The sequence below is a fragment of the Pongo abelii genome, chromosome 2, assembly GCF_028885655.2.
Source record: "Pongo abelii isolate AG06213 chromosome 2, NHGRI_mPonAbe1-v2.0_pri, whole genome shotgun sequence".
Taxonomy (NCBI): Eukaryota; Metazoa; Chordata; class Mammalia; order Primates; family Hominidae; genus Pongo; species Pongo abelii.
In genome coordinates this window covers 92736055-92762519 of record NC_085928.1, presented here as the reverse complement: position 1 = coordinate 92762519, position 26465 = coordinate 92736055, and the positions used below count along the sequence as shown (strand labels likewise).

The window sequence follows — 26465 nt, the reverse complement described above, 5'->3', positions numbered from 1 at the left end:
CCCTGCCTGCCCCAGGCCCGGGGCATCGCCGCCGGCCGCCGACTCCGCGCCCTGATCGCTCGGCTCTCTCGTTTTTGAACGGAAAGCAGCCCTTCTCCACCGAGAGGATCGTCCCCAGCGTGGCTCTGCGTTCCCGGTCACTTTTTGAGATTTTCAGGGGGGCGCTCGGCGGCTTCCCGGATTCCAAGGGGACTCGGGCCGCCGAGCGCGGGGGGCCCGTGGAGCGGGCGAGCCGGGGAAGCGCCCCGGCTTAGCAGAGGCTCGCACGGAGGCAAGAACTTATTCAACAAGTTTACCCCCCTGCTTTCCTCTTTTCGATGTGCGTTTTCGGACATGCGGAGGTTACTGGAACCGTGTTGGTGGATTTTGTTCGTGAAAATCACCAGTTCCGTGCTCCATTATGTCGTGTGCTTCCCCGGTGAGTGCCGGCCGCCGAGGGGACGCGGCCCCGGCCGGCGCGCGTTGGGGATGCGGAGTTGTCGCCTGGGCGCGGAGCTCCGGCGCCCGTCCGGGAGACCCAGGAGAGGGTGGAGGGTGGCCGGGCGCCCGGGTAGGAGAGGAGGATTGCTTCGCTGGCTTGGGCGATGTTTAGGGAGGCTGGCTAGTGGTCGAGGAAGGTGGAGGCAGGGGCCGGCCGGGGAGGGGGCTGGGGGACGCGGAGGTCTGCTCCCACTCTGTTTTGGGGGGCCTGGGGAGCTGGAATCGGGAGAAAGGGGGACTTGCTTTGCTGACTCGTCGCCAATCGGGAGAACTCAGTTGTGGGGCGGTTGGGGAGACTGAGGCCATGGAAAGGATGCTTCTGTGGGTTTGGGGGGCCCGGGATGAGCCCCCTCGTTCTGGCGGGTATTGAAGGAGCTCAGAAGGTGGGGGTTTGCTTTGCTGTTTTCCATCCCTTTGGGAGGGCTAGGTTTCGGGGAATGGAAGTCGGAGGCTGGCTGCGGAGGACTGAGGATGTGGGGAGCAGCCTGCGTTCTGGGGTCAGGGGCGTCCTCCCTCTTTCTGGGGGCTGGGGCGCGGGCAGCCCTTCGGTGCCGGCGAGAGGCAGCCTCCTTGGGCGCAGTGAGACGGCAGGGCGCAGGCGGTTTCGGAGAGATCCGTGTCTCCCCTAGCCCCGGCCCGTGGCCCTTTCCCTCCGCTGCTCTGCTCGTTTGGATTGCCGGGGTCTGGACGCGGGGAGGGGGCGGGGGCGGGTCGGCGGCCGGGTTGCTGTTCGCGCCGGGGCGGATTTTTTTCCTGTCTCGCGCGCCCTGCCTACCTTCATCTTTGCCCTTTTGCAGGCTGTTCGCGGCTGGCAGACCCAGACTCGCTGTTTTCTGGCCAGGTTAAGACAGGAACAATACTGGCCGTTGATAACGAGAATAAATCACCGCACGTAACGGTGTGCGGCTCGGCGACCCTCCACTTCCAGCCCTCAGCTGGCAGTTCCCCCTCCTCTCTACCCTGGGGAGGGCAGAAGCCAGCTGCCTCCCTCTCCTCTCTTGTAGGTCCCCCGGGCAGCAGCCCCGAGCTCCCTCGTAGCTGTCCTGCACCCTCCCTTGGGGTGGAGGCCAAGTCCTGCCCTAGCCCGGGGAAGGGCTGGAAGAAAGGGGGTGATTTGCTTTTCATTCCTCGCTCCCCTAAGGACAGAGAATTCCCCGTTTTTCTGCCCTCTCATTCATCAGCTCCTGGATACCCGGAGGTGGAGGTTATCTGAATCAAGAAAACGAGGAATGTGCCCCGAAGTCTCCGCTCTGCCTGGTTACAGCCGCCTATCCCCGGGCGGCTGGAGCGCCCGTTTTTGGTGCAGCGGGTCCCTTAGTCCCGTAGTGCGCCCCGGAGCAGGGCGCGGGAGCCCTCGTCGCCCTTGGGGATCCCTCTCGGGGGACTGGCAGCGAATGCCCCCTTTGCAGATTCGGGGATGGCCTCGAGGGGCAGAAAGGCAAAACACCGTCTTGTGTTCTGCACCCCTTGTTCTCTCTGCTCATCCTCCTGCCCGCGGAGCGGCACGGAGCTCCAGCCCAGAAACGCAGCTCGGAGGCCGAGCGAGGACGTGCGTCCACACTCAGCCTGGGGTTTGCCCACTGGAGTCCTGCCTCTACGGTAGGACACTGGGGCCTGGGGTTTGCCCACTGGAGTCCTGCCTGTGCGGCCTCTACGTTAGTGTGGGCCATGGGGACATCTCCCCTTAGAAACAGCTGCCTTCATTCACTAAAAGACCACTGCTCAGTATTTGGGTTAATCATCTCTCACTTCTAGTCTCCCCTGCTTTACCACGGACTTGACGGCTGAGCGGGTTCAGGTGCACACAGGGGTTGAGCTTTGTGAGGGCCACTCTTTAATGGGTGCAGTGGGAGGTCGTGGAGGGCAGCCTTGCAAATTAGAGGAATTTCCAGTTCCACTTCTGTCCTTCTTGCGCTCGGGGATGCAGTCAGTGGGCTGACCGTGGTTTTCTTTTCCCTGATGTTTGAGGAAGCTTGAGATCCAAAATGGGACTGCCAGGGAACCAGCCTTCGTGGGGCTTGGACCATTTTCGTCTTCTCATTTTCTTTTCGCGCCCACGCTGCGAGGTAAATAGCCCCTTTCCTGGTCCGGGAGCCGAGGGGTGTCGGAAAGGGAAAGGACAGTGGTGGGAGGCGCAGGGAAGAGGGCGGTTTCGTTTGGAAAAGTGCAGCCCGAGAGGGAGCAGCAGGCTTTGGAGCAAGGCAAAGTTAAAATATCAGAGCTCTGGGAGACGCTGGCTTTTCGTTTTCCGAGGTTGCCGCGACGCCGCTGGACCTCAGGGGGCGCCCCCGAGCCACTGGTGGGGCTCCTGCCACCTCCACACTGGTCTGCCTCGGCCACCTCCACGCCGCAGGGATGGGGCGCGCTTGCCCGGTTCCGAGGCTCTGGGGCTGCAGACGCGCCTTGGCGCGAGGCGGCGGCCTTGGCCTGGCGATGCTGCTCCTGGCTTTCTCAAAACTCGCTGGGAGCTGGAGTTCGCCTTGGGACCCCCACTTCTGCCTGCTATGACCTCGAAAGCGCTTATCTGTTTGACATGAGGGATAAAAATGCTTCTGTTTTGGAGTAGGGTCCTCCTTGTGAGGTCTTAGCCAAAATCCCTTGTTACTTAGTATTTTTGTTTGTTTCCTCTCAGAATCATAACTCAGCATAACTCTTCAGTTGGATTTGAGTTCTCAGCTCCTGTTCAGCATACGGGTTAGCTGTAGTTTGGGCAGGGTTTTGGAAACACAGCCCTGGCATGAGCTTTTTCTCAGTGGATTGGAAACAGTGGATTTTAGTCTTTGAACAGCAGTGTGGCAGGTTTGGGATCCATTCAGGGTTAATAATGCTTCAAGTGATGCTTTCCAAGTGCAAAGCTAAGAGTGTTACCAAACATGATATTAGGCATATTACGTCTTTATAAAGCACTGTAGAAACGTTTGCAAAAACAGCAAAATATAATGGATCCCCCACCCAACTTAAACACTCACAACTCAATCTTCTCTCATCTCTTCCTCCCCAACACCTTATTATTTTAAAGCAAATCTTACACATAGTTCATTCAAACTCTGATATATATCTCCAATCACTGGGAATTTAATTGCCTCTGACACAGTATAAAATATGTTACTTCCGAGGGTTAACCTTTTATCTATTTTACGTTCTCAAGCTCAGCAGATTTTTTTTTTAATTGATTTTTGTCTTTCGGCCCTCAGAGTGAAACTCTGGTTTTGATATGTTTTGTATTGTAATTACATCATATCTAGGATGCTGCCATTGGAAACAGTTCAGATGGATAAGCTTAGCTGTGTACCTTGGATGTGTCAGAATTGGAGGCTCCATGATTAATGTCAGGTGAATCATGAATCTCCCTCTAAGCTGTCTCTTCTTTTATTTGCATGTGCGGGCTTTAGTTCTGATGGGCATCCCTTATGGCCTTAGGAAAAGGCAAAAGTAATATTTGGAAGTCAGCAATCTTTCTCTTTACAGGGTGTGAGATTGTACAGGTTTTTTTTCCTTCTCCCTCATGTGTCATGTTTGAAAATGAAGAATCTTTACCCAGTCTCTAAACTGGGTTCCGTTTACACAGTTATGGAATAAAATCTTTGATGTTTCCTTCTAAACAGTGTTCACATTTGAGGGTTGATGGAGTTACAACACTAATAAAGATAGGCATAAACAGGGCCTTTTGGAAATAGGGGAAGTTGCTGTTGTTGCTGGGAGAAGAAAGGTCATAGGAAAGGTTGGCTGATATGGGAAAAGTGATTATTCCATAGTGAAGCTTTGAGTATCTCCCATTAATTATGGACCTGTTTTCACCGAGTAAAAGATTATGTTGTTGTTTACATGAAGCGATCCATGGAATGCTGATGATTTAATGCAGCAAAACAAACAGCCCTTTCAGATTTGCCTTTCTATTCTAAACAGCTCCCAAGTTAACAGAGTAGAATCAGTTGTATACCTGTGTGCTGATTGAAAGTAACTTTCTTGGCATTCACGTGAGATCACTTAAAATGCTCTAGAGTAGTTACTCGGAATGCCCTAGAGTAGTTACTCGGGAGCCTCTCCTACTCGCTTGCCTCCCTGCCTTTTCCTGGAGACTCCTTTTCTTTTTTTGAGATGGAGTCTCACTCTGTCACCCAGGCTGGAGTGCAGTAGTGAGATCCTAGCTCATTGCAACCTCCACTTCCCAGGTTCAAGTGATTCTCCTGCCTCAGCCTCCTGAGTGGCTGAGTCTACAGGCATGTGCCACTATGCCCAGCTAATTTTTGTAATTTTGTGGAGACAGGGTTCTGCCATGTTGGCCAGGGTGGTCTTGAACTCCTGACCTCAGGTGCTCTGCCCACCTCGGCCTCCCAGAGTGCTGGGATTACAGTGCTACTGGGCTGTTGCTTTAGCACTTTGCTTTTACAGTGACACATTGTTTGTTCTTTTTAAATCTTGATTTCCATTCAGCATGTGGGACAATGAAATGCCATTTCTAGGCAGGATGAAGATTACAATATGTGTACATTCTGAATTAAGAGATTTAAACAATTGTAATTAATACTGTCATCCTGGGTTACATTTCATGTGGTCACATTCCATAACCCGGAGCTTATGGGAAAAATTTAGGGCATCTGAAGTTCCCTCTAAGGCACTTGGTACCCTGAAATTAGCCCTTGGTTTGCTTTGGTTCAAAGTTGACCTCTGTTAGATGTTGGGTGGTGGTCACTGAAACTGTTTTTGGCTGTATCCTGTTTAGAGAATAAAAGTGCTGTTTTATTAATACTATGGAAGCCAAGGAGTACACGGCTGCCCACCTTTAATTCTCCATCTGAGCTTGATCTAGGTTCAGCAGCCATTGATGAAGTAGAGGGAGTGGCTCAGGAGGGACTCAGGAGGGGCTGAGAAGAGCCTGCTTTGTGAGGGCTTCTTGTGGGATTTGGCAATAGTCACTGAATTTGTCCCAGAATGAGGTTGCCTGTGCAAATGATTAAAAGATAAGGCTGGGCAATGTGGCTCACTCCTATAATCACAGTGCTTTGGGAGGCGGGAGGGTTGCTTGAGCCTAGAAGTTTGAGACCAGCCAGGCCAACATAGGGAGACCCTGCCTCTACAAATAATAAAACAAAAATTAGCTGGGTGCACTCTTTAGTCCCCACTACTTGGGAGGCCAAGATGGGAGGATTGCTTGAGCCCATGAGGTTGAGGCCGCAGTGTACTGTGATCATGCCACTGCACTCCAGCTTGAGTGACACAGTGAGACCCTGTCTCAAAAAAAAAAAAAAAAGATTAAAAGATCCAATGTAGGCTGGGCATGGTGGCTCATGCCTGCCATCTCAGCACTTTGGGAGACCCAGGTGGGCAGATTGCTTGAGCCCAGGAGTTTGAGACCAGCCATGTGCAACATGGTGAGACCCCATCTCTACAAAAAATACAAAAATTAGCTGCACATGGTGGTATGTGCCTGTAGTTCCAGCTACTCCAGAGGTGGAGGACAGGACTTCGGGGCTGCAGTGAGCTGTGATGGTGCCACTGCTCTCCAGTCTGGGTGACAGAGTGAGACCCTGTCTCAAGAAAAAAAAAAAAAAAGTCCATTTGCCAGTCTGAGAAATGGGAGCAACCATCTTACTTGGAAACGAACTATATCCAGGACTAGGGCAACGTTCTGTGCACTTAAAAAATCAATTATACTTGTGTAAAAAAGAGTTATCGGACTTGGCTTTGACTTATTTTTGGTATTGTGTTTATGTGGAGTTGTAACCAACAAAATCAATAAAAAGGATAAGTATACTCCAGAAACCTGTATTTACTTCCCCTTGCTTTTCCCTACAATTTGCCTGTTGCAAATTTCTAAGAACACGGGATTGTTAATGTCTCTTTAAAAAATGTCTTAAAGTAATATAGGTGAATTTCACTTTCAGGAAAGTCTGTGATGATTGAGATGTAGAACAGATAAATTTGTGGTTTACTCAATATGAAAAGGATTGGTAGGTATAAGTGATGGCTGTGCAAGATTGCTTTAAGTAGCTAGAGGGCTTCTTGAGTGATTGTCCCCTCCTATTGGGACAACTATAATTGGAGGGACCATTTCACCTGGTATCATTTGTAGCAAGATATTTGGTGTTTTGACAGAAAAATATATTATTCTGTGTGAGATAGCTTGCTGGATCTATGCAGGCCTAAGGTTTTTATGATTGCAGCCCTTAATACAACTATTAAAAAAAATTTGTTTTTTGGCTGGGCGCGGTGGCTCATGCCTGTAATCCCAGCACTTTGGGAGGCCCAGGCGGACGGAACATGAGGTCAAGAGATTGAGACCATCCTGGCCAACATAGTGAAACCCCGTCTCTGCTAAAAATACAAAAATTAGCTGGGCATGGTGGTGCGCACCTGTAGTCCCAGCTACTTGGGAGGCTAAGGCGGGAGAATCGCTTGAACCCAGGAGGCAGAGGTTGCAGTGAGTTGAGATCGCACCACTGCACTGCAGCCTGGACGACAGAGCAAGACTCCGTCTCAAAAAAAAAAAAAAAAAAAAAAAGACTTGTTTTAAGTGCTTCTAGGAATAGGAAGAGGAATGACAGGTGATGAGGTTTCTATATGTGCCTGGTTTCTCTTTTGGAAGCCTCCCAAGCGGAATTGGGTAGTGTTTCACTTGTACTTGTGGTGGGTGTGGGGATGGAGGTAACTTACACATTGAATGAAAACTTTGATACGTGTCAGCCAGTTGATGAGAGTTGCCATACTGTTTTGTCAGCATGTAGCAGGAAGAAATCTTTTAGGAGCCTGGAACTTGTTAATGCTTTTTTATTTGTTTTCTAAACTAGGTGGCTATTGAGAGTTATACAGAATATAGCAAAGTAGGTAAGAATATGGCCTCTGGAGCCAGCCTACCTGTGCCATTGCTAGCTGTGCTACCTTAGAAAAGTTACATACCCTCTCTGCGCCTCATTATTTTTTTCTTCCTCTGTGAAATGGAGTGGTGATAGAAGCCTAACTCCTAAAGTCTTTGTGAGGCTTGAATGAGAATGTATATAAGGACTTAGTGCTGTGCATGGTAAACAGTATGTGCTCAGTAACCATTTTTTTTAAATCAAAAGTTTTATATGTTTATTTTTATAGAGACAGGGTCTCTCCCTGTGTTGCCCAGGCTGGTCTTAAACTCCTGACCTCAAGTGATCCTCCTACCTCAGCTTCCCAAAGTGCTAGGATTATAGGCGTGAGCCATTGCTCCTGGCCACCGTTTTTATTTTATGTGTTCTTAAGAGATTTGGATAAGAGTGTATGGAAAGAGGACAGTGGAACTGAAAAGGACAACTGTATGTATAGACAACTTTTTAAAAAACTGTGTAAACATATGTGATGGGTTTTTGTATCTGTCTTTGCTGTTGAGGTTGAGGAGGAGTAGGGATCAGCATGAGGACATCCTATGTAAGATTACTAACAGGTTACATTTTGAGGTTTAAATAAATGAGAAAGCCCTCATGAAGTCTGAGATACCACATTGCCCACATTGCAAAGGAGGTCTCTGCTTTCTCAGCTTAAAGTGGGAAAAATGCTTTTGTGGGCTTAAAATGTGTCTCATGAATCTTCCAAATCCCTGTGTTGAAAGAGTCGCCTGGTCCTGCACCCTGAGATGTTAATTCCTCTTCTCAGGCCTTATGGATGGTGTGGTAATGGAGGGAAATAGGTTACTCATTACTGGGATTTAATTTGGCTCCACTGATGGGAAGCAAACAGTAGTTGGGTGTTTGCTTTTATTTTACACTTGTGTGACACTTCAACACATTGATGTCTTGTCTCTATATTTTCATGGATTCAGAGCTACAGAGCATATGAGAGAGAACCAAACACTGATGCACACCTCGTGCCCTCTAATCTTTTCTTTTTTTTTGCAGACTGAAATCCGCGTGATATTTTTCTGGCCAAACAACAAAATGTGATTTTAAACTACTCAGTTTAGCTATTTTTGGGGAGTAGCAAAGTGACACAGTTGGCTGCTGAATTCTAGCAACTAAAAAAGAAAAAAACGAAAGCATAGTTCATGGAATATGTAACACTTCCATGTAAGAAAATAGGACAACTGGTCTTATTTTTGGGTCTGTGATACTATCTTTCTAAGTGAGTGAAGCAGGGTGTTGTATAATGCATTGGATATACTTTTGAGGAATTCATACTAGTTACGATATACATCTAAGAGGTATTTGAGTTTTCATACCACTGCTACCTCATGAATCCTGCAGTGCACTTAAATCAGATCCGCTCATTAATTGGGAATGATTTGGATAGGGGACACAGCCATAAGCAATTGACCAAGCATAAAAGCATAGTCCAGATTAGTGAGGAAATATTACTGACTTTCTAAGGTTGTCTCGAGAACTTTTTAAGAATTGTCAAAAGGATTTATTTACAAAGCAGTGGTTATTTATAAATGAGTTTTACCTGTTTTTTAAAATGACACTTTTCCAGAAGCGTTTCTCTTCAGTAAGTGTGGAGGCTTAGCTCTGTCTGTGGGTCGCTAAGGGTGGTTACCCTTGGGTGGTTACCCAACATCTAATGGAAGTGGGGTTGGGTGGCGCTGGGGCTCTGGGAGTTTCAGATATACATATCTCTTATTCAGAATCCACACCAAAACCCCAGAGACCTGGGTTGAAATTCTTAGTTCATTACAGCATTTACCTTGGGCAAATGGGCCTCACCCTTTTAATCTATAAAATGGGAATAGTAATTATAATAGCCTACGCTTACCAAGCACATGTGATCTATGCCCCGTGCTTGAGCATTTTATGTGCTTTTAATCATCCCTGGAAGTAGAAACCGTGATTATTTCCACTGTAGGGTGAGGAAACTAAAGTTGAAGAAGGTAGGTCCAAGGTTACCGGGGTAGCAAGGCGTGGGGAGCGGTGGGGGGCGGTGACTGTAATATGTTTCTCTAATCATTGCTCAGGATTTTTTTTACATTTTATTTCAGACCATTTGCTTTTTGAAGAGAGTATGGAAACTATTTTTCCTAATTGCATAGGAGGGCCAATTGAAAGATCTAGCTTTTTATGTATTTCACCCTATTACTTTTCCCATATAAGCAAGTGCCATGAACACTGGGTGGAATAAAGATGTCTTCCTGCACTTGCTATAATTAAATAAGTAAGTAATGCAATTAGTATAGGATTTTATTTGGTTACGTTGAAGAGATGACCTTTCAGCAAATTACTTTAGCTTCTGAATAAGCTGATAATAACTGTGGATAGAGTCTGAATTTGTTGGTGGTGAGTTTTTTTTGACACTACTCCTCTTCCAAATTACCTAACTTGATTTGCTTTGTAATTTGAGAACTTTTGTTTGGGGCTTTGAATATGGTTACTTTGTAATAATGCGGTATTTTTACGGTCCCATGTATATCATCTAAGTGTGGGCAGCAGGCTCTGAATCATAACTTCAGGAAAGGTCTGAGGGTGTTGTGTTTGGCAAGAGATGGCTTGGATTCTGCATTTTTCCTCTGGAGTTTGGAACTAGCCATGGGAACCAGCCAAACCAGCTGTGGGATCTTGGGCAAGACCCTCAATTTCTTTCGGGTTGTTTTCCTCGCCCTTCACTAAATGGCTTCTAAAATTTTTTTCTGGAATTTTAGAGATTGTTGATTCCAGGCTAGGCAGTTTGGAGGGTTATGGTCTTTTTGCAATATGCAACTCAGATGCCCGGGACACACTGTGATTTGTGAGGTGCACTTGTTGACTTTTTCCTGTGAGGGTTTGCTTCCTAAGGCGTTGAGAACCCTTCCATTATCTTGCTAACCTTGCTACAGATTATCCTGAGGGAGTAGCAGATAAGGTGGTGAGTGGAACTTGGTTAATAGAATGCCTATAAGCTATGTTTTTGTTTGTTTGTTTGTTTTTTAAACATGAAACCTTATTTCTCCCAGAGACCAAGGAAAAAAAAATATGGAGATTTGCTCATGTCAACAGTTATGTGTATAGCCTTTAAAACTATCTAATGTGATTTATGATTGGAGTGGTTGGGGCAGACGTCTTTGTCTAAAATGAGAAACTAAGCTAGTTCCGGATCTTGTGTCTGGAAAGGAGAAATGGAGAAAGGACAGGCATTTGGGTTATCTGGAATTTTGTAGATGTTCTTTTGGCCATACTGCGTTTAAAAGAAAAAATAAATTAAAAATTAAGAATGTGTTAAAAATCAGTCATTTTGCATTCATGCCATCAACAAGTTTCTGAGTGCCTAGAGCATGCCAGGCACTGTTCTAGGCACTGGGGAAACAATGGTGACCAAAACAGATAGAAGCCCCGGCCGTCATGAGAGCTTCCCATGAAAGTGTGGGTTACTCTTGAAAAATAGGAAGGTCTAGCAGTCTAGGGCCTATGTTCTTGCTTGGGAACAACATTAACCTGAAATTAAATAGTGCTACGCCTTGGGATGGGGCACACACCTGGCCTGTAGTGGTTATTTACAGTACGCAGCTGGTCCCTGGAGGTGTTTGTCACCCAAGCATAGGTGATTTTCCTGAGGGACAGATTTTTTCTTTGGGCTTGTTTGGGGTTTTATATTGCCTGGATTGGTCATGTGTAACCATGTGCGTGCACACATGCACTAGTGCACACAGGTGCATTGCTGGCTGATGACATGACTTCTTTCCTATCAATATTGCTTATGAAGCTGAAGCTCACCTCTCCTGGCTGTGTCCTTTTCTGGCTCTACAAATGGCCTGCTGCTTGGATATTTCACAGTCATGTGTTGACTTCCCTGGTTGATCTGAATTTCTGTTACCTTGTTCAGTTAAAACAAAAGTGTGTTTTGAAAAATCGCTCATTTAAGAGCTGGTTCTCTTGATCAGTTTCTTGTTATCAAATGGCCCAAGAAGGGGTATGATGTGGGGGGACAAGGGAGGAAAGCCAGTGACTATTAATAGAGTAGGATCTGAGTACATTAATATTGGAGATGCCATATTAGTGGGTCCCTTGCTGCTTAGTTTTTTAACACAATATTGCTGCCCTCCTAATTTCTGCACATGGATTTCCAATAAATGATAGAAATAGTGCACATTTTAATTTTTACAACAACATGTGAAAGCTTGAACTTTGTACACAATAGAGTGGCTAGCTTTTGACTGTTACAGATAGAAGATTTGAGGGGATGATTCCTTCACCCTTGTTTTAGTACATGTTCATTAAGTGGTCACCGTGATATGCAATACATTTACATGAATTCCCCACATGTGATTCAGAGCCAAATTAAGCTATGTTCTTTGAGGGCAGGAACACATTCCTCCTTGTGCTGTATCTTTGGTGTGTCGGTAGCGGTAGTCACGTTTGAGGGCCGACAGAATGAGTAGATAATGCTCTTCAAATGATTATAGAATGTTTTACAAGACATTGATGTCATTGTATGTAGTTTCAAGATATCTCATGTTTGTATATTGTGTCTTCTTAAGAGATATGCTATCCAAGGTTAATATCTTCCTTAAAAGAATTGTGAGTATATATATTGTCATGGTGGTTGAAGTTTATCTTTAAAAGAGAAGCTGAATTCATACCTTCTGCTGGCCGCTAAGGTATCTATTGCTGAAAACAGGATTCTATTCTAATTAGAGGACGAATGTCTATAGGACAGCAGTGTTATGTTTTGATGGTTGCAATGGTAGTAAACCTTTTTTTTTTCTCTCTCTTGTGGAATAATTTAAGCTGAATTCTGTGAATCCGGTGGTCATTGTATCAAAAGTGGCCTTGGCTCTTAGGGTTGATTCAGGAGAAGGTAGCCCTCTTATTTGTGCTTTGTTCCAGAAACAGTGAATCAGGTATGCAGAGAGCAGCAGAACTTGCCTCAGCTGACAGTAGAGCGCAAAAATGAATGCTGATCTGTTGCCCAGTAATGGCTTTGTGCAGGTTGGACTAGGAGAAGGGCTTGCCTGAGCTGATCATTTTTGCTTGGTTGACGAGTACTAGTTGATCACCAGATCTACTGCCCTTGATGAGACAGATGTTGGCTGGTGCATCATGGTGATTCCTAATGTACGTAGGCACAAGCTAAGTTTTCTAGAACACGTTGCTAGTCAATGCCTGCCCTGTTTCATCCCTCTTCCCACCAGTTGTTTTCTCTTCTAAAACTAGTCATTTTCTCTTATTTACATGTGTGTAAAGGTTATGAGTGGAGGGTGCAGAAAATCTCTTGACAGTTTTAGGCACTAGCTTTTCATTTTCCCAGTCAGTCAATTTGGGCAGAAGCTGCTGAAATTATTTCATGTGATAGAGGTTTGCAGGTTTGCATGCTAGAGGTCTTAGTCCATTTTGTGTTGCTGTAACATTATCTGAGACTGGGTGGTTTATAAAGAAAAGAGGTTTATTTAGCTTACGGTTTTACAGGCTGGGAAGTTCAAGGGCATGGCCCTGGTGTCTGGTGAGGGCTTTTGTGCTGCATCATAACATGGCAGAGAAGGTGGAAGGGGAAGTGGACATGTGCAAAGAGAGGCAAAACCCAAGTGACGTCCTAGCTTCATAACAACCTCGCTCAAGGGAACTAATCCATTCCCACGAGAAATGACTCCGGCTTGCCAGAATGAGAACTCGGTCACTGCCTCGAGAATGGCACCAAGCCATTCATGAGGGACCCACCCTCATGACTCAGACAACTTCCACTAGGCTCCACTTCCCAGCACCACCATGTTGAGGATCAAATTTCAACAAGATTTGGTGAGGACAGACCGAAACCATAGCAGCGCATAACTTTAGCGTTAGAGTTCTTTCTGAACATATTTTAGGATGTGGTTTTTAGAAGAACAACTCAGTTGCTAGTGAAATTTCTTAACTGAAATGAGGGAGTTGCTGGTTCTTGAAATTTCTGCTGCTCCTTATGATGCGAAGTGGAGGTAAAATTGATTTCTGGGGAGTCTGGGGGAAATGTAAGCACTCTGACCACATCAACAAAGGATTTTGTGAAAATAAATCTTATATGCCTTGGAACCTTTAAATGGGGTTGAGGGAATGAGACTTGAAGGCAAGTGGATTCTGATGAAAGAGGCCAGTGGCAAATGTGTATTTAAAAAAAATATGCATTTTTTTGCAGGTACCGGAGTGACTCCTAGCTTTGTTCTTTGCTAACTTTGGCCAGTTACTTAATTTTATTGGCTTTCTTATCTTTAAAATGGGGATAATGAGAATTTCAACCTTCTTGAGTCCTTGTGAATATTAAATGAGATGTGTATGCAAAGCACCAGAAAAGCATTAAGCACACACAACCTTTTTTTTTTTTTTTTGAGATGAAGTCTCTCTTTGTCACCCAGACTGTTCAGTGCACAATTTTGGCTCCCTGAAACCTCTGCCTCCCGGGTTCAAGCAATTCTCCCTGCTTCAGCCTCCTGAGTAGCTGGAATTACAGGCGCCTGCCACCACGCCTGGCTAATTTTTGTATTTTACATAGAGACGAGGTTTCGCCATGTTGGCCAGGCTGGTCTCGAACTCCTGCACTCAGGTGATGTACCTGCCTCGGCCTTCCAAAGTGCTGGAGCTGATAGTACAGACATGAGCCACTGTGCCTGGCTGGCACACAAAATTTTATAAATGGTACCTGTTTTTAATAGCCAGTGCTTAAGATTCATGAAACAAAAGTGTGCACAAACATACTCTCAACAAATGCTATGCAACTGTTGTGAAGACATGGGAGAGAGCTGGAGCTGCGACAGCAGAGATCCCACAGCGAATAGTGGCAGAACCAGAATCTGAACTGGCTTTTGGCTGTTGTCATGCTTTCTTCTGTGCAGAGCAAGAGTTCGATGAATTTAAGGCTCATACGGCTACCAGGAAGAGGTTTTTTTTTTTTTTTTTTTTTGACAGAGGTTTAGCAAAGATGGCTTTTAGGGTTTAATTTGTCCTATATCCCCCACCTTGAAGAAAAAGGTTTATAGCTACTCTTCATATTCTCATTGCTGAAATTATCAGCACGAGTAGGGTACACATGCCTTGCTGTATATCTTTGTGTTAATATGGGGCCAGTCACACCCCTTAGGTGCATACAAACAGGGACATTCAGTGAAAGTGAACAGCATATGTCTTCTTCCTGTCCCTGTGTGTTATTTTGCCGTTTTTCTACAGAGGAATTGGAGATTGGCATTTGAGCTGATGGTCCCCATTCCCATAGCTGCGGTAGATGTTGCTAATTGATCACAGAGCTCTGTCCTACTGAAGCCTGAAGTAGATCTTAGAATCATTTTCAGTAGTTGGTGTGGGAGAGGACTTTTGTGCCATCTCTGTGCTATAGTAAGGCAGATTAACCAACCTTCGAAAGTAGCATAAGAAAGAGAGGTGTATCCAAGTGGCTATTCTATTCTTGCAAATAAGTGTGCTGCTACATGGGCAATTTTTAAGGTTTGCTGGTCCATGAAATTGATTTGAACTTATATTTGACTCACATTTGTTTATTCAGAAAAAAAAAAATCCAGTCTCTTGATGGTGGTTACATCATATTTTAATTGGTGAGATCCACTAATGGAAGTTTAGGGATCTAAATTCACTTGCTTATTTTTCCTTTCTTCAAAGCCCAGAGGTTTTGCATCAGATTATGGCCCTTGTAGGACTGTTTATATTCCAAAGTGACACCTTTCTGAATTCTTAGCTATTTAAGTAAGTGTTAAGAATGGGCTTGGTGACAGCAGTTTTTAAAACTGTGATTGACTTATTGGATCCTTTCCCCCTGTTGTTTATACCTGACAGGAGTATCTTATGTTTGTTCTGAATAAGTTGATGGTTACCTTTAGGGTAGCTTGTTTCTCAAAATTTGAGTGGTCCTCTGATCAGTGTTATTTGTGATAAGGAAATTGAAGAGTAGGGATGAAAGGTGAAAGGAATTCATTTGCGAAGCTGACATCAGATAAATTTTAGGTGCTTGGTAACATACCAAGTACTAGGATGACATCAGGTAATCCTGTATTTGTTTCCTGTATATGAGTTTTTCCACCTCAAGATTCCTTTTGATGTTGAGCCTTTGCTTAATTACTGTGAAATGTCTATAGAGCTCTCTGTTCAACATGGTAGCCACCGGCCACATGTGGCTAGTAAACACTTCAAGTGTGGCATGTCTAAATTGAGATGTGCTTTAAGTGTAAAATATGCACCAGATTTCAAAGACAAATGAAAAAAGAATGTGAAATATCTCATTAAAACTTTTCATTGACTGCCTATTAAAATGATATTTTAGATATATTAAGTAGAAAATGCCATTGAAATTACTGTCACTTGTTTCCTTTTACTGTTTCATGTGACTACCATAAAATTTTAAATTACACATGTGGCTCGCTTTTTTGGCTCGCATTGTATTTTTATCGGACAGCACTGGTCTAGAGAGCTCTTTCTAACCTTTTCTCACCTTCCAGAAGAGCATTTCACAGCTGTAATCCCCTGTGTGACATTGATTACCTGTTTTCTCTTCCCTACCCCTTCAAAATGTAGGGCTAAGGGAAACTCTTGTAATTGATGGAGAAGGTTGTCTCCTGGAAGATACTGACTCTGGGATATTCTGGGTATGTTAGGCTAGCAGGTTAGGGACATTTAGCTTTGCGTGCCTGTTTACCCGTCTGTGAAATGGGGTAACAGTCCCTGCTCCGTGAGGTTGTTTGAGGAGTAAATGAGGTAAACCATGTAAGGCATTTGGCACAGGCCTTGGCATCTAGGGAGCACTTGAAAATAAAAGCCGTTATTATTTTACCAGCTCATGAGTAGACATATAGCAGAGTTCCTGGCATTGATTTCTCCCTCTCCTGGTTCCTGTTGGTGCTGCATCGTGGGACCTGTGTGGGTTGCAGACTGGTCCCTGCTACCTAGAAAATCCAGGGACAGCATCTCGCTTGAGCTCCTGCTCAGCAATTTGAAAGGTAGAAGGGAACTTGGAGATTTTCAGAGATTGCACACGGCCTGCGGAAGCTCCTTGACAGACTGATAATAATCCATTGCAGCAATCAGCCCCTGGTGCCTGGTGAAAGAGCTTTATAATTTCATGTATTTCATGAATAGCCAAGCTCATTTAGGATCCAAGCTGTGGACTCCAGGGTATTACCAGTGGTCCAGGCTTTAATACAGCTGTGGATTTATTTGACCAGTTGGATTGGGTGGTGGTCTCTGCATCTGAGTAGTGTAGAGACATCCAGAATCCCCTCTTGGGATGTTTGGTTCCTTTCTCCAACAGAATGCTAAAATGGGTGGCTTTTCCAAGTAAAGTGAATATTCTCTACTCTCCAGCCTGCTACTTAATTTGGAAATTAAAATGTGGAGAATGTGAGAGACAGACAGGACATACCCATCTGAGAAACAGTTAGGTCTGCCCAGAAGGGCTTCTAGCTTGGATCCCATTGAGTCCATGTGCATCCACAGGCCAAGGATATGGGCAGTGGTGGCAAATGGCTAGGGAGGGGTGCAGAGGCACAGCTGGGAAAACCCCATCCCTGTTTAATTGTTTTTGAGGTTCCCGATGGAAATGCTTCCTTCCCAGGGAATGTTTGGCAGGATGGACGAATGCCCTTTGTTTGGTGCAGGTGATAAGAATCTGGGTTTCAGTGGTAAGTTTTTTTATGAGGGATAGACAAGGATGTTAAAGTCTTGCAGTTAGGGTGTTGAAGGGGCGTTGGAGGATCCTCAGGCCCCATCTTGAGCCTTGGAAACTCAGGGGAGGGCTTCTGAGAGCAGCCTGTGAGTGCCCACATGGGAATGGGAACAAAAGGAGTTCCCTGAGGACTAGCTAATACTCTCCAGCAGAGCCAGACTTCAGAGTGACTCTGAAAGAGACTAGTCCTCCAGACCTTTCTGTCCACACGGAACTTTGGCCAAGTTATCTCTTGCTACGTTATCAAGGCAAACCCTTCCTTTGGAGTGCTGTGATCACTGCATCTGCCTCTAGTGACAGCTCTCTCTCCTCGTGTCCCTTCATGGGGTCTGGGAGTTTTTGTCTTGTGTAGTATTTTCCACTGAAAGCCCCCAGGGAAGAACATCTCCCTCACGGGGGGTGAGGGAGGGCATCCTGAAATTCTGTTGCTACTCCAACAGATGTTTCTTACAATGTGGCTAACACAAACCATTTTTTGAGCACCTACTGTGAGCATGAGCTGGTAAAATAAAATAACTTCATCTTAGGGGCTGGACACACTTTATCTGTAATTCATCCTTGCATTTCCCAGGTGTAAAAGTAGAGGTTTTGCTAAGTTAAGAAATTTGCCCTGTATCATGTAACTTGGAAAGTGGCGAAAGCCAGGCTTCTGACTCCAAAGCCAGTGCTCTTCTTTCTAACAGTGTGGTGCTTCTGTTCATACATGGATAACCATCTATGCGCAGCTTGTGAACTGCACTTATTGGATTGAATTTTGGGTACTTTAAGAGCTGAGTTCTGAAAAGGAGAAAGGCCAGGTGAGCGAGGACGGAAGGCTAACTTAGACTGATATCTTCGTTTTCTGGCACTTGGCCACTGTAGGGATACATGGAATAGGGTAAAGTCTTTGTATGTACAGCTGACCCTCAAACAACATGGGTTTGAACTGTGTGGGTCCACTTATACATGGATTTTTTTTTCAATAAATGTCTTAGAAGATTTTTTGGAGATTTGTGATAATTTTTTAAAAATCACAGATCAACCACATAGCTGAGAAATATTGAAAAAAATAAAAAATATGTCATAAATGCATAAAATGCATGTAGATACTAGTCTGTTGATGTGTTAACTGATGGTTTATGTTATCAGTAAGGCTTCTGGTCAACAGTAGGTTATTAGCAAAGCTCCTGGGGAGTCCAAAGTTGTACTCTGAGCCAGGCAGGGTGGAACCTGTAATCCCAGCTACTCTGGAGGCTGAGGCAGGAGGATTGCCGGAGCCCAGGACTTTGCAGCCAGTCTGGGCAACGTGGTGAGACCTATCTCAAACAAACAAAATTAAAAAACAAATAACAGTTATACTCAGATTTTCGACAGTGCAGGAGTCAGTACCCTTAACCCTTGAGTTGTTCAAGGGTCAACTCTATTCTGATTTTTTTTTTTTTTTTGAGACGGAGTCTTGCTCTGTCTCCAGGCTGGAATGCAGTGGCAGGATCTCGGCTCACTGCAACCTCTGCCTCCCGGGTTCAGGCGATTCTCCTGCCTCAGCTAATTTTTGTATTTTTAGTAGAGATGGCATTTCACCATGTGGGCCAGGATGGTCTCGATCTCTTGACCTTGTGATCTGCCCACCTCGGCCTCCTAAAGTGCCGGGATTATAGGCGTGAGCCAACGCGCCCGGCCATCTGATTTATGGTTGATAAAATACTATAATGTATTTTAAACTTAGTAAGTGTTACATATGTTAATAAAAGTAAGGGAAAAAAACCTAACTGGGTAAGTGTGTTTTATTCCTGTGGCTAAGAATAAAGTAAAAGGACTTAACGATTATTATTTTCTTTTGGCTGCAGAAACCCTTCAGTAGATCTTCTTAAGTTACCTTGGGTAACAGGATATAATTATACCCTTGGTCTGCAGAGGGCATGTTAGCAAGGTACTGTGTGATTTGTACTGGTTTCTGGAGGTTTTGGAGTAGTTACAGGGAAGTAATGTCTTGATGGAGAGAAAATATTTGTGTTTCCCTCGTTGGCATGTTAGTCCTAGAGCATAGCAGACATGCCTTCTTGCTTTCTGACTTTTCAAAGCCTGGACTTGGTCCATTCTGGTGTTTTTCTCAATGGTATTTTTTGTACCCATCTATAGCCAAGGAAGCAGCCATGTAGCCAGGGATGAATTTTAAACTTTTCTGGAGGTGGATACTCTTTGAATAATGAATCCCATCTCACTGTGCTCTCAGTTAGTTCTAGCCTGGAGGAGGCGTTGTAAATCTAGTCGTTAATTCCCCCAGAGAAAGTTGCCAGGGTTTGTTTTTGTCTTTCTTTCATGCCACACCTTTTAATTAGTTCCAGACACTAGCTAATCAGACTCAAGTGTAAAAGCTCTGGGGTAAGAAGGAAGGTCAAATCAGCTGTCTTTCTCCACACACAACAGAAGCTCTGGTTTTAGTAGCAAGGTTTCATGGCATCCTTTTCCCCACCTTAGTTCCCTGACTCTGCATTTGATTCATTTCTGAGTGCAGGCTGTGTGTAGCTGTGGGGCTTTTTGTCTCCTGTGGTGTTAGATTTGTGCTTCTCAGTTTTAGAGCGTGTGGCCACGAGAATGTGAGAGGGGGAGCAGGGGCAGACTTAATGAGAGAACCCATGGTTGCTTCTTTTTTTTTTTTTTTTTTTTTTATGAGACAGTCTCGCTCTGTCCCCTAGGCTGGAGCGCAGTGGCATGATCTCGGCTCCCTGCAACCTCTGCTTCTCAGGTTCAAGTGATTGTCATGCCTCAGTCTCCCAAGTAGCTGGAATTAGAGGCACACGCCACCACGACCAGCTAATTTTTATATTTTTAGTAGAGACAGGATTCCACCACATTGGCCAGGCTGGTCTCGAACTCCTGACCTCAAGTGATCCGCCCACCTCGGCCTCCCAAAATGCTGGGATTACAGGTATGAGCCACTGTACCTGGCCTATAGTTCCTTCTTCATCTTGGCATGTACTGTACCCTTATTTTATTTTGTTTCGTTTTATTTTTATTTTTATTTTTTTGAGACAGGGTCTTGCTCTAATGCCCAGGCTGGAGTGCAGTGGCGTGATCTCGCCTCATTGCAGCCTCCCCCTACTGGGCTCAAGCCATCCTCCCATCTCAGCGTCCCGCATAACTGGGACTACAGACATGTACCACCATGCCCGGCTGATTTCTGTATTTTTTGTAGAGACAGGGTTTTGCCATGTTGCCCAGGCTGGTCTCAAACTCCTGGTCTCAAGTGATCCACTCGCCTTGGCCTCCCAGAGTTCTGGGATTACAGGGTGTGAGCCACTCTGCACCTGGCCCTTATTTTATTTTATTTATTAATTTTTTGGTGCTGGGAATGCTGAATAAATCATATATTCATACATGTCATTATATATAAATGATAAAAATCATAAGAGTAGCAACCACATGTAGCCAAAGTGGAAAGCTGTCCAGTACATTCTTTTTGGTCCTGGCACAACTCTGAGATTGATGCTGTTTCTCTAGGAGGGAATGGGGACAGCATGAGATAGAACAATTTATCCGAAGTGGCGAGCGCAGCCAGGACGTAGCCTGATAGGAACCCAGGAGCCTTTGCCTGTGTTTGATAAGAGTGGAATTCATGTTAAATGTAACCATGTATTCTATGTTTGTTGGGATGCCGTGAAGGGAAGGATGACCAGGCTCACTCTTGGGTCCAGCTGTTGAATTCTGGACCTTCCTGTTTCCAGGCTGTAGATACAGAAATGAATGCCTGAGATGTCCAGTGGGATGTTATGATTTTTAACTACTAGGGAGTTTCCTCTTGTACATTATTGCAAGGAAGATAATGGATTCAAGTCAACTGTTAGTGGAAACTCCATGTGTTAGCACTTTGCTTGGGGTTTTGGGGGTTCAAAAAATGTGTGCAAAAAGTCTCTAAAGCAATGTGTTGCAGTGTAAGACTGAAGCTAATAACACGCTGAAATACTGATTCAGATCCCAAGTGTTCAGGAGCGATAGAATAATGGGATAAGATACCTTCCTATGGGTATCCTGGCTGGTATTTTATGTACACAATGAAGTGAACACAATAAAGTGAACAGAGGCAATAATGAGCATACGGTGGTTGACCAGGAGGCAAATGGGCTTATTCCTAGAGCTGAATCATGCATTTCTGGGACTTGGACCCATATCTGCCTTGTATCTTAGGTGCTTCCTCATAGTATAAAGCCATTAGTGACTGCCAGCTGGCAGATGGGCCCTGTAGAGATTTGAGAGGCTTGGGAGCCAATGTTGAGACGCATGGGAGCCAATGTTAGATGCATTGACTGGCCCCTGAACGCAAGGCTGAGGCATTCAGACTTGGTTTTGTTGTCCATGGAGACTGAGCACAGGGAAGGGCTCAGTGGCTTCCTTACAGTGGTCTTGTAAACTGTGCTTGCTGGTCATGGACTTGCTGGTCATGGACTAGCTTTGTGTCCTCAGGCCCCAGTACATCTATAAGATGGGATGATGATCCCTGTCTCATAGAGCTGATGGAAGAATTGGATGAGGATATAAGTAAAGCACTGGTCCCTAGCAAACACATGATTATTGTTGTTTTTATTGTACTGCTATTATTTTTGCCTGCCTAGCATCTCTTTAACATTTTTTGCTAATAGGACCTTTGCTACTCTTCGGTTATTGATCTCCTGTCCTCTCCATGTTCTTAATGGGATCATCTGCTGATTAAGGAGCTCTGTCCACACCTTTTTGAGGGTGGTAAAAAACTCAGGCTGGGCTCGATACACCTTTTCTCCCTAGAATTGGCATCTTGAGCCATGTGACATGAAGACTTCCTCATCTTTCTCAATTCCTGCTCCCTGAAGCTCAGAGCCACTCTGATCCTTGCCCTTTCTAAAGCTGGATTGTTTGGTTCTTGATTGGTGTCTCTGAGATGTCCAAGGTTCTCTCAATACATTCTTCTAATACCTACGTTAACCAAGGGTTGATTTGGGTCATTTTCAATCAAAGGGCACCAATATTAGCTGGAAGTACACAAAAGGATAGATAACTAGATGTGTTGAGAAGGACAGGAGCCTTCTCCCCTGCCTGCCAAAAATAATCCTTTAATAGTGGTTTCATTTCTCTGCTTGGTTTTTTGAGTTCATTCATTTTGAGCTTTTTATCTTCGGGAATCTGAGGACTTTTATTTTGGTGCTAGGGACAGCCTCTCTGGAGGAGACATGCTGATAACACTTAGCCTTAACTGCTTCTCTTGATTTTATTTGTAAATTAGAATCCTAAGGATCTGTAAGGAAATGAGTAAAACTTAATTGAACAACATTTAGAGCCTGAATTAAAAATAATAATAAAAAGAGTCTATAATGGTAAGAGGCCCTGGAGGATGAGATGAATGCTGAGCTGCGTGTCTGGGCATGTATTTTGTCCACACCTAATCCTTTCTGTCATGTTTTAACTACTCCTTAGAGTGGAGGTCAGCAGAGTGTCTGATTACCTCCAGAGTTCCTCTCTCTTATCATATCTTGTCCCTCGCTCTGTTTCCTTTTCTGGCATTATTGGACAGCAAGTGTTCCAACTTAAAATCAATACGAAGCAATTTCATTTGTTTTTAACTATGAAGATGAGCGCTTCCAGCAGAGCACTGTACTTTCAAGTAAAGTTCAGTTTTTTTTTTTTTTCTACTTTTTCTGGCTGGTGCCCAAAATGCATTAATTTTTCATTGTACGAGTTTGCTTATGTTACCCCGCTTTGATCTAAGGCCTTGTTACCATCATCATCTCTTTAAAACTGGGATTGTTGGCATCTGAATCATTTTTGTGTTTTATAGGTCCTTAGTAATCACAGCTCCATTGAGTTTGTCCAGCCCTCACACAGAATCTTATTAAAAATGCAGCATCTCCGCCTGCCCGAGACTAATGGAATTAGAATTTGTGTTTCAGCAAGATCGCCAGGTGACTTGGTACATGTTGGAGTTTGAAGACTGCTCTGTGTTTGAATGGGATGTCATTCTAATCTCCACGTTTTTTCATAAATTTTTCACTAATTATTGAAGTGTAACAAATGTTCGTTATAGAAAATAGGGGAATTCAGCTGGATGTGGTGGTTCACGCTTGTAATCCCAGCACTTTGGGAGGCTGAGGTGGGCAGATTGCTTGAGCTCAGGAGTTCCAGACCAGCCTGGCCAACATGGCAAAACCCCATCTGTACTAAAAATACAAAAATTAGCCAGGTGTGGTGTCTGGCACCTGTAGTCCCAGCTACTTGGGAGGCTGAGGCAGGAGGATCACTTGAACCTGGGAGGCAGAGGTAGCAGTCAGCCAAGATTGCGCCACTGCACTCTAGCCTGGGTGACAGAGGGAGACCCTATCTCAAAAAAAAAAAAAAAAAAAAAAAGAAAAAAAGAAAAAAAGAAAGAAAAGAAAAGAAAATAGGGGAATAATTCATATAGGTACGTGGAGGAAAATGGCAATCTTCTGTAAATCATCTGTAACCTCAACACGCAGTCTTATGACTTGCCATTTGGTCTGTAGCCATTGGGTGGGTTGTTGATTCATTCTAAAAAACAATATTAGAGGCTGGTGTGGTGGCTCCCACGTAAATCCCAGCACTTTGGGAGGCTGAGGAGGGCGGATCGCTTGAGCTCGGGTGTTGGACACCAGCCTGGGCAACATGGCAAAACCCTGTCTCTACAAAAAAAGTACAAAAATTAGCCAGGTGTGCTTCCGTGTACCTATAGTCCCAGCTACTTGGGAGGCTGAGGTGGGAGGATGGCTTCAGCCCAGGAGGCAAAGGTTGCAGGGAGCTGAGATGGTGCCACCACACTCCAGCCTGGGCAACAGAGCCAGACCCTGTCTCAAAAAAAAGAAAACAATATTAGGACAATATTGCAAATATTAAAACATCTTTTATTCAGCATGCAGTTTGACTCTTAGGAGATGAATGATGAAGATCCAAGTTCTGTTTTGGTCAGTGGCACAAAATTCTTGAAGAAATCTTCTTTTCTCTCAAACCTGTTTCATTTGTTGGGGACCTACTGTGTGCCAGCTGCTGCTGCCTGCCTTGGGGAACCATCTAGTTGGTAATCACAGTGGAAAATGAAAAGACACTGATTGGGCTATTGGATTATAACATGAATTTTTAGTGAAGCCTCTGGACAGTTGAGACAAAGGAAATTATTAATGCATTTTGTTTTCTGCTTTTTCTTCTTTTTATTTTTTGCCTTGTTTTGCTAGTATGGATTTTGATTTAATTGCTACTTTAATTGCTTTCATTGGGTGATAGATTCCTCTGATTGAGTAGACCTTTTCCATCCCAAAATATCTAGGATTTGAAACTTAAGGTCAGGAAGGACAAGTTCTTCAGTGGGAAATAAAAAAAAAAAATGGTGGTTGTCTTGGCAGCGGAAGCTTGCTAATTACACTGCCGGTTGTAGTATCTATTTCTGATGGAGGCACTGGGGACCCAATTAGCAGGTCATTTTCATGTAAGAGTTTGGGATTGGACTCTCGTGTATGAAGATGATATGGCAACCAGTGAGCACCTTCCCAGTGCAGGGGAATTGAAGGTGGTTTTAGATCTCGTTGCCTTGGATCTCCACAGGTCACTGATAGGAAACTAAAGCTTGACTGTTCCTTGTGTGTGTTTGCACCACCAGTTTCTAAAGTTATCTTGTCTGCAGGGCCAACATTACTGAAAAGTTGCTACTTTTGAGAGCCTGGCTTCCTGGGAAGAAACTGGTCATAGTGATGAGACCAATAGGGTTGTGAGAATCTGCAAACTGGAAACATAGGGATGGGAAAGGCAGTGGGACCAGGAGGGCATTGACACATCCCTTCGGTCTGGACGCCCCATTTGTTTTGGGGCTGCCTCCCGGAAACAATCTACTTGGCTTCTTTGACTAACATTGATGTGGAAATGCTAGAGCATCATCAGACAGACTGGGCTACCGTGTTCTCTTCCTGTTTATTCCTTACCATTTGTAGACTACGTGTTACCCAGGTATTTCTGTGCCCAGATATATGTGTCTGCTTCCAGCTCTCTGCCCACATGTAGGACACAGAGCAGGTGTGACTCACCTGGTGGATGCCAAGAACAGAGGAGTCTGTGATGGCCCATTGCAGGGGCCACTGTTATGGGGGATGGGGGTAGTGTTCTGACTCCTTTTTATGTTACTCACAGCAGAAATTAAGGGCCTATGATGACAGTATACGCAGTCTTGATGTTAGTTTATTTGTAGCACTGATGGCAAATACCTCCCTACATTATTGTGTAAAATAGAGATGTAGAAAGCAAACGGTCATGCTGTGTGTAAAGGGCTTTTAACAGAGAACTTGTAGCTATCACTTATTCCTTGTCCTTAAATTTTTAAATTTTGAAATACTTTCAGATTTCTAGAAAAGTTGCAAAATTGTACAAAGGATTTCTGTGTCCCTTTCTCAGGTTCTCTAAATGTTAAGTTGATCACGTTTGTTTTTTCTCTCTATGCACATACACTCTCTCTCTCAGACTCATTTTCTCTCAAACACATACTTTTTTTTTCCCTGAGCAGTTTAAAGTTGCAGCCGTGATGTTTCTTTACCTTTAAAGACTTGAAGAAGATGTGTTTCCTCAAAACAGGGACTTTCTGTTGCTTAAGTATAATACAGTCATCAACATCAGAAAACCAACTCAGATACATTCTGTTATGTAATTACAGACCTTATTCAAATTTAATTATCCCACTAATGTCTTTTATTTTATAGGAAACAGTAAAGTTTTTTATTTTATGTTTTTTTTTTTTTTTTTTTTTTTTTTAGACAGGGTCTTACTTTGTCATCCAGGCTGGAGTCCAGTGGCACAATCATAGCTCACTGCAGCCTCAACCACCTGGGCGGACTACAGGTGCACACCACCATGTCCAGCTAGTTTTTAAAATTTATATTTGTAGAGATGGCCTTACTGTGTTGCCCAGGCTGGTCTCAGACTCCTGGGCTTAAGTGATCCTCCCATCTTGGCCTCACAAAGTGTTGGGATTCCAGGCATGAGCCACTGCAGCTGTCCCATTTTTTTTTTTTTTAAACTTTTTTTCTGGTCCAGGATCCATATCCATGATCACACATTACATTGGGTTGTCGTGTCGCTTTAAAAAGTCTTCTTAAATTAGGAACTTTCTCTTTCATGAACCTGCTCCTTCAAGAGTACAGACCACTTAATTTTGTAGAATCTCCCTCACTTTGGATTTGTGTGATGCTTCCTGTGGTTAGATTCAGGTTATTACTTGCTTTTTATTATAGTTATGTGTCCTGTTTCTGAAAGGAGGCATGGAGAGCTCATTTCAACTCTTTTTTGATCTGGTACTCTTACTGCAGGGAGAAAGTTTTGAACATATACCCCTATTATACATACTTTCCTAAATTACAGTTGTACTCTTATGCTGATGTTATATCGTAAAACATTCCAGAAATACAAAATTTAGGGATAATTTTTTTTTTTTT

The 26465-nt window shown here is 44.3% G+C and overlaps 1 protein-coding gene across 4 annotated transcripts in view; it reads left to right on the top strand.

Annotated features, from left to right (window-relative positions):
* The first annotated feature begins 284 nt into the window (after positions 1-284).
* PTPRG (protein tyrosine phosphatase receptor type G) overlaps positions 285-26465 on the top strand; it is a 735254-nt gene continuing 709073 nt past the window's right edge. For 2 of the 4 annotated variants that reach the window (XM_024244436.3, XM_024244435.3), the window contains exon 1: positions 285-418. In XM_024244436.3, the coding sequence (XP_024100204.1) occupies positions 334-418 (85 nt within the window). In that variant the 5' untranslated portion in view covers positions 285-333. The remainder of the gene's footprint in view (positions 419-26465) is intronic. The other 2 variants (XM_063722016.1, XM_054551964.2) reach the window with 1 other exon arrangement.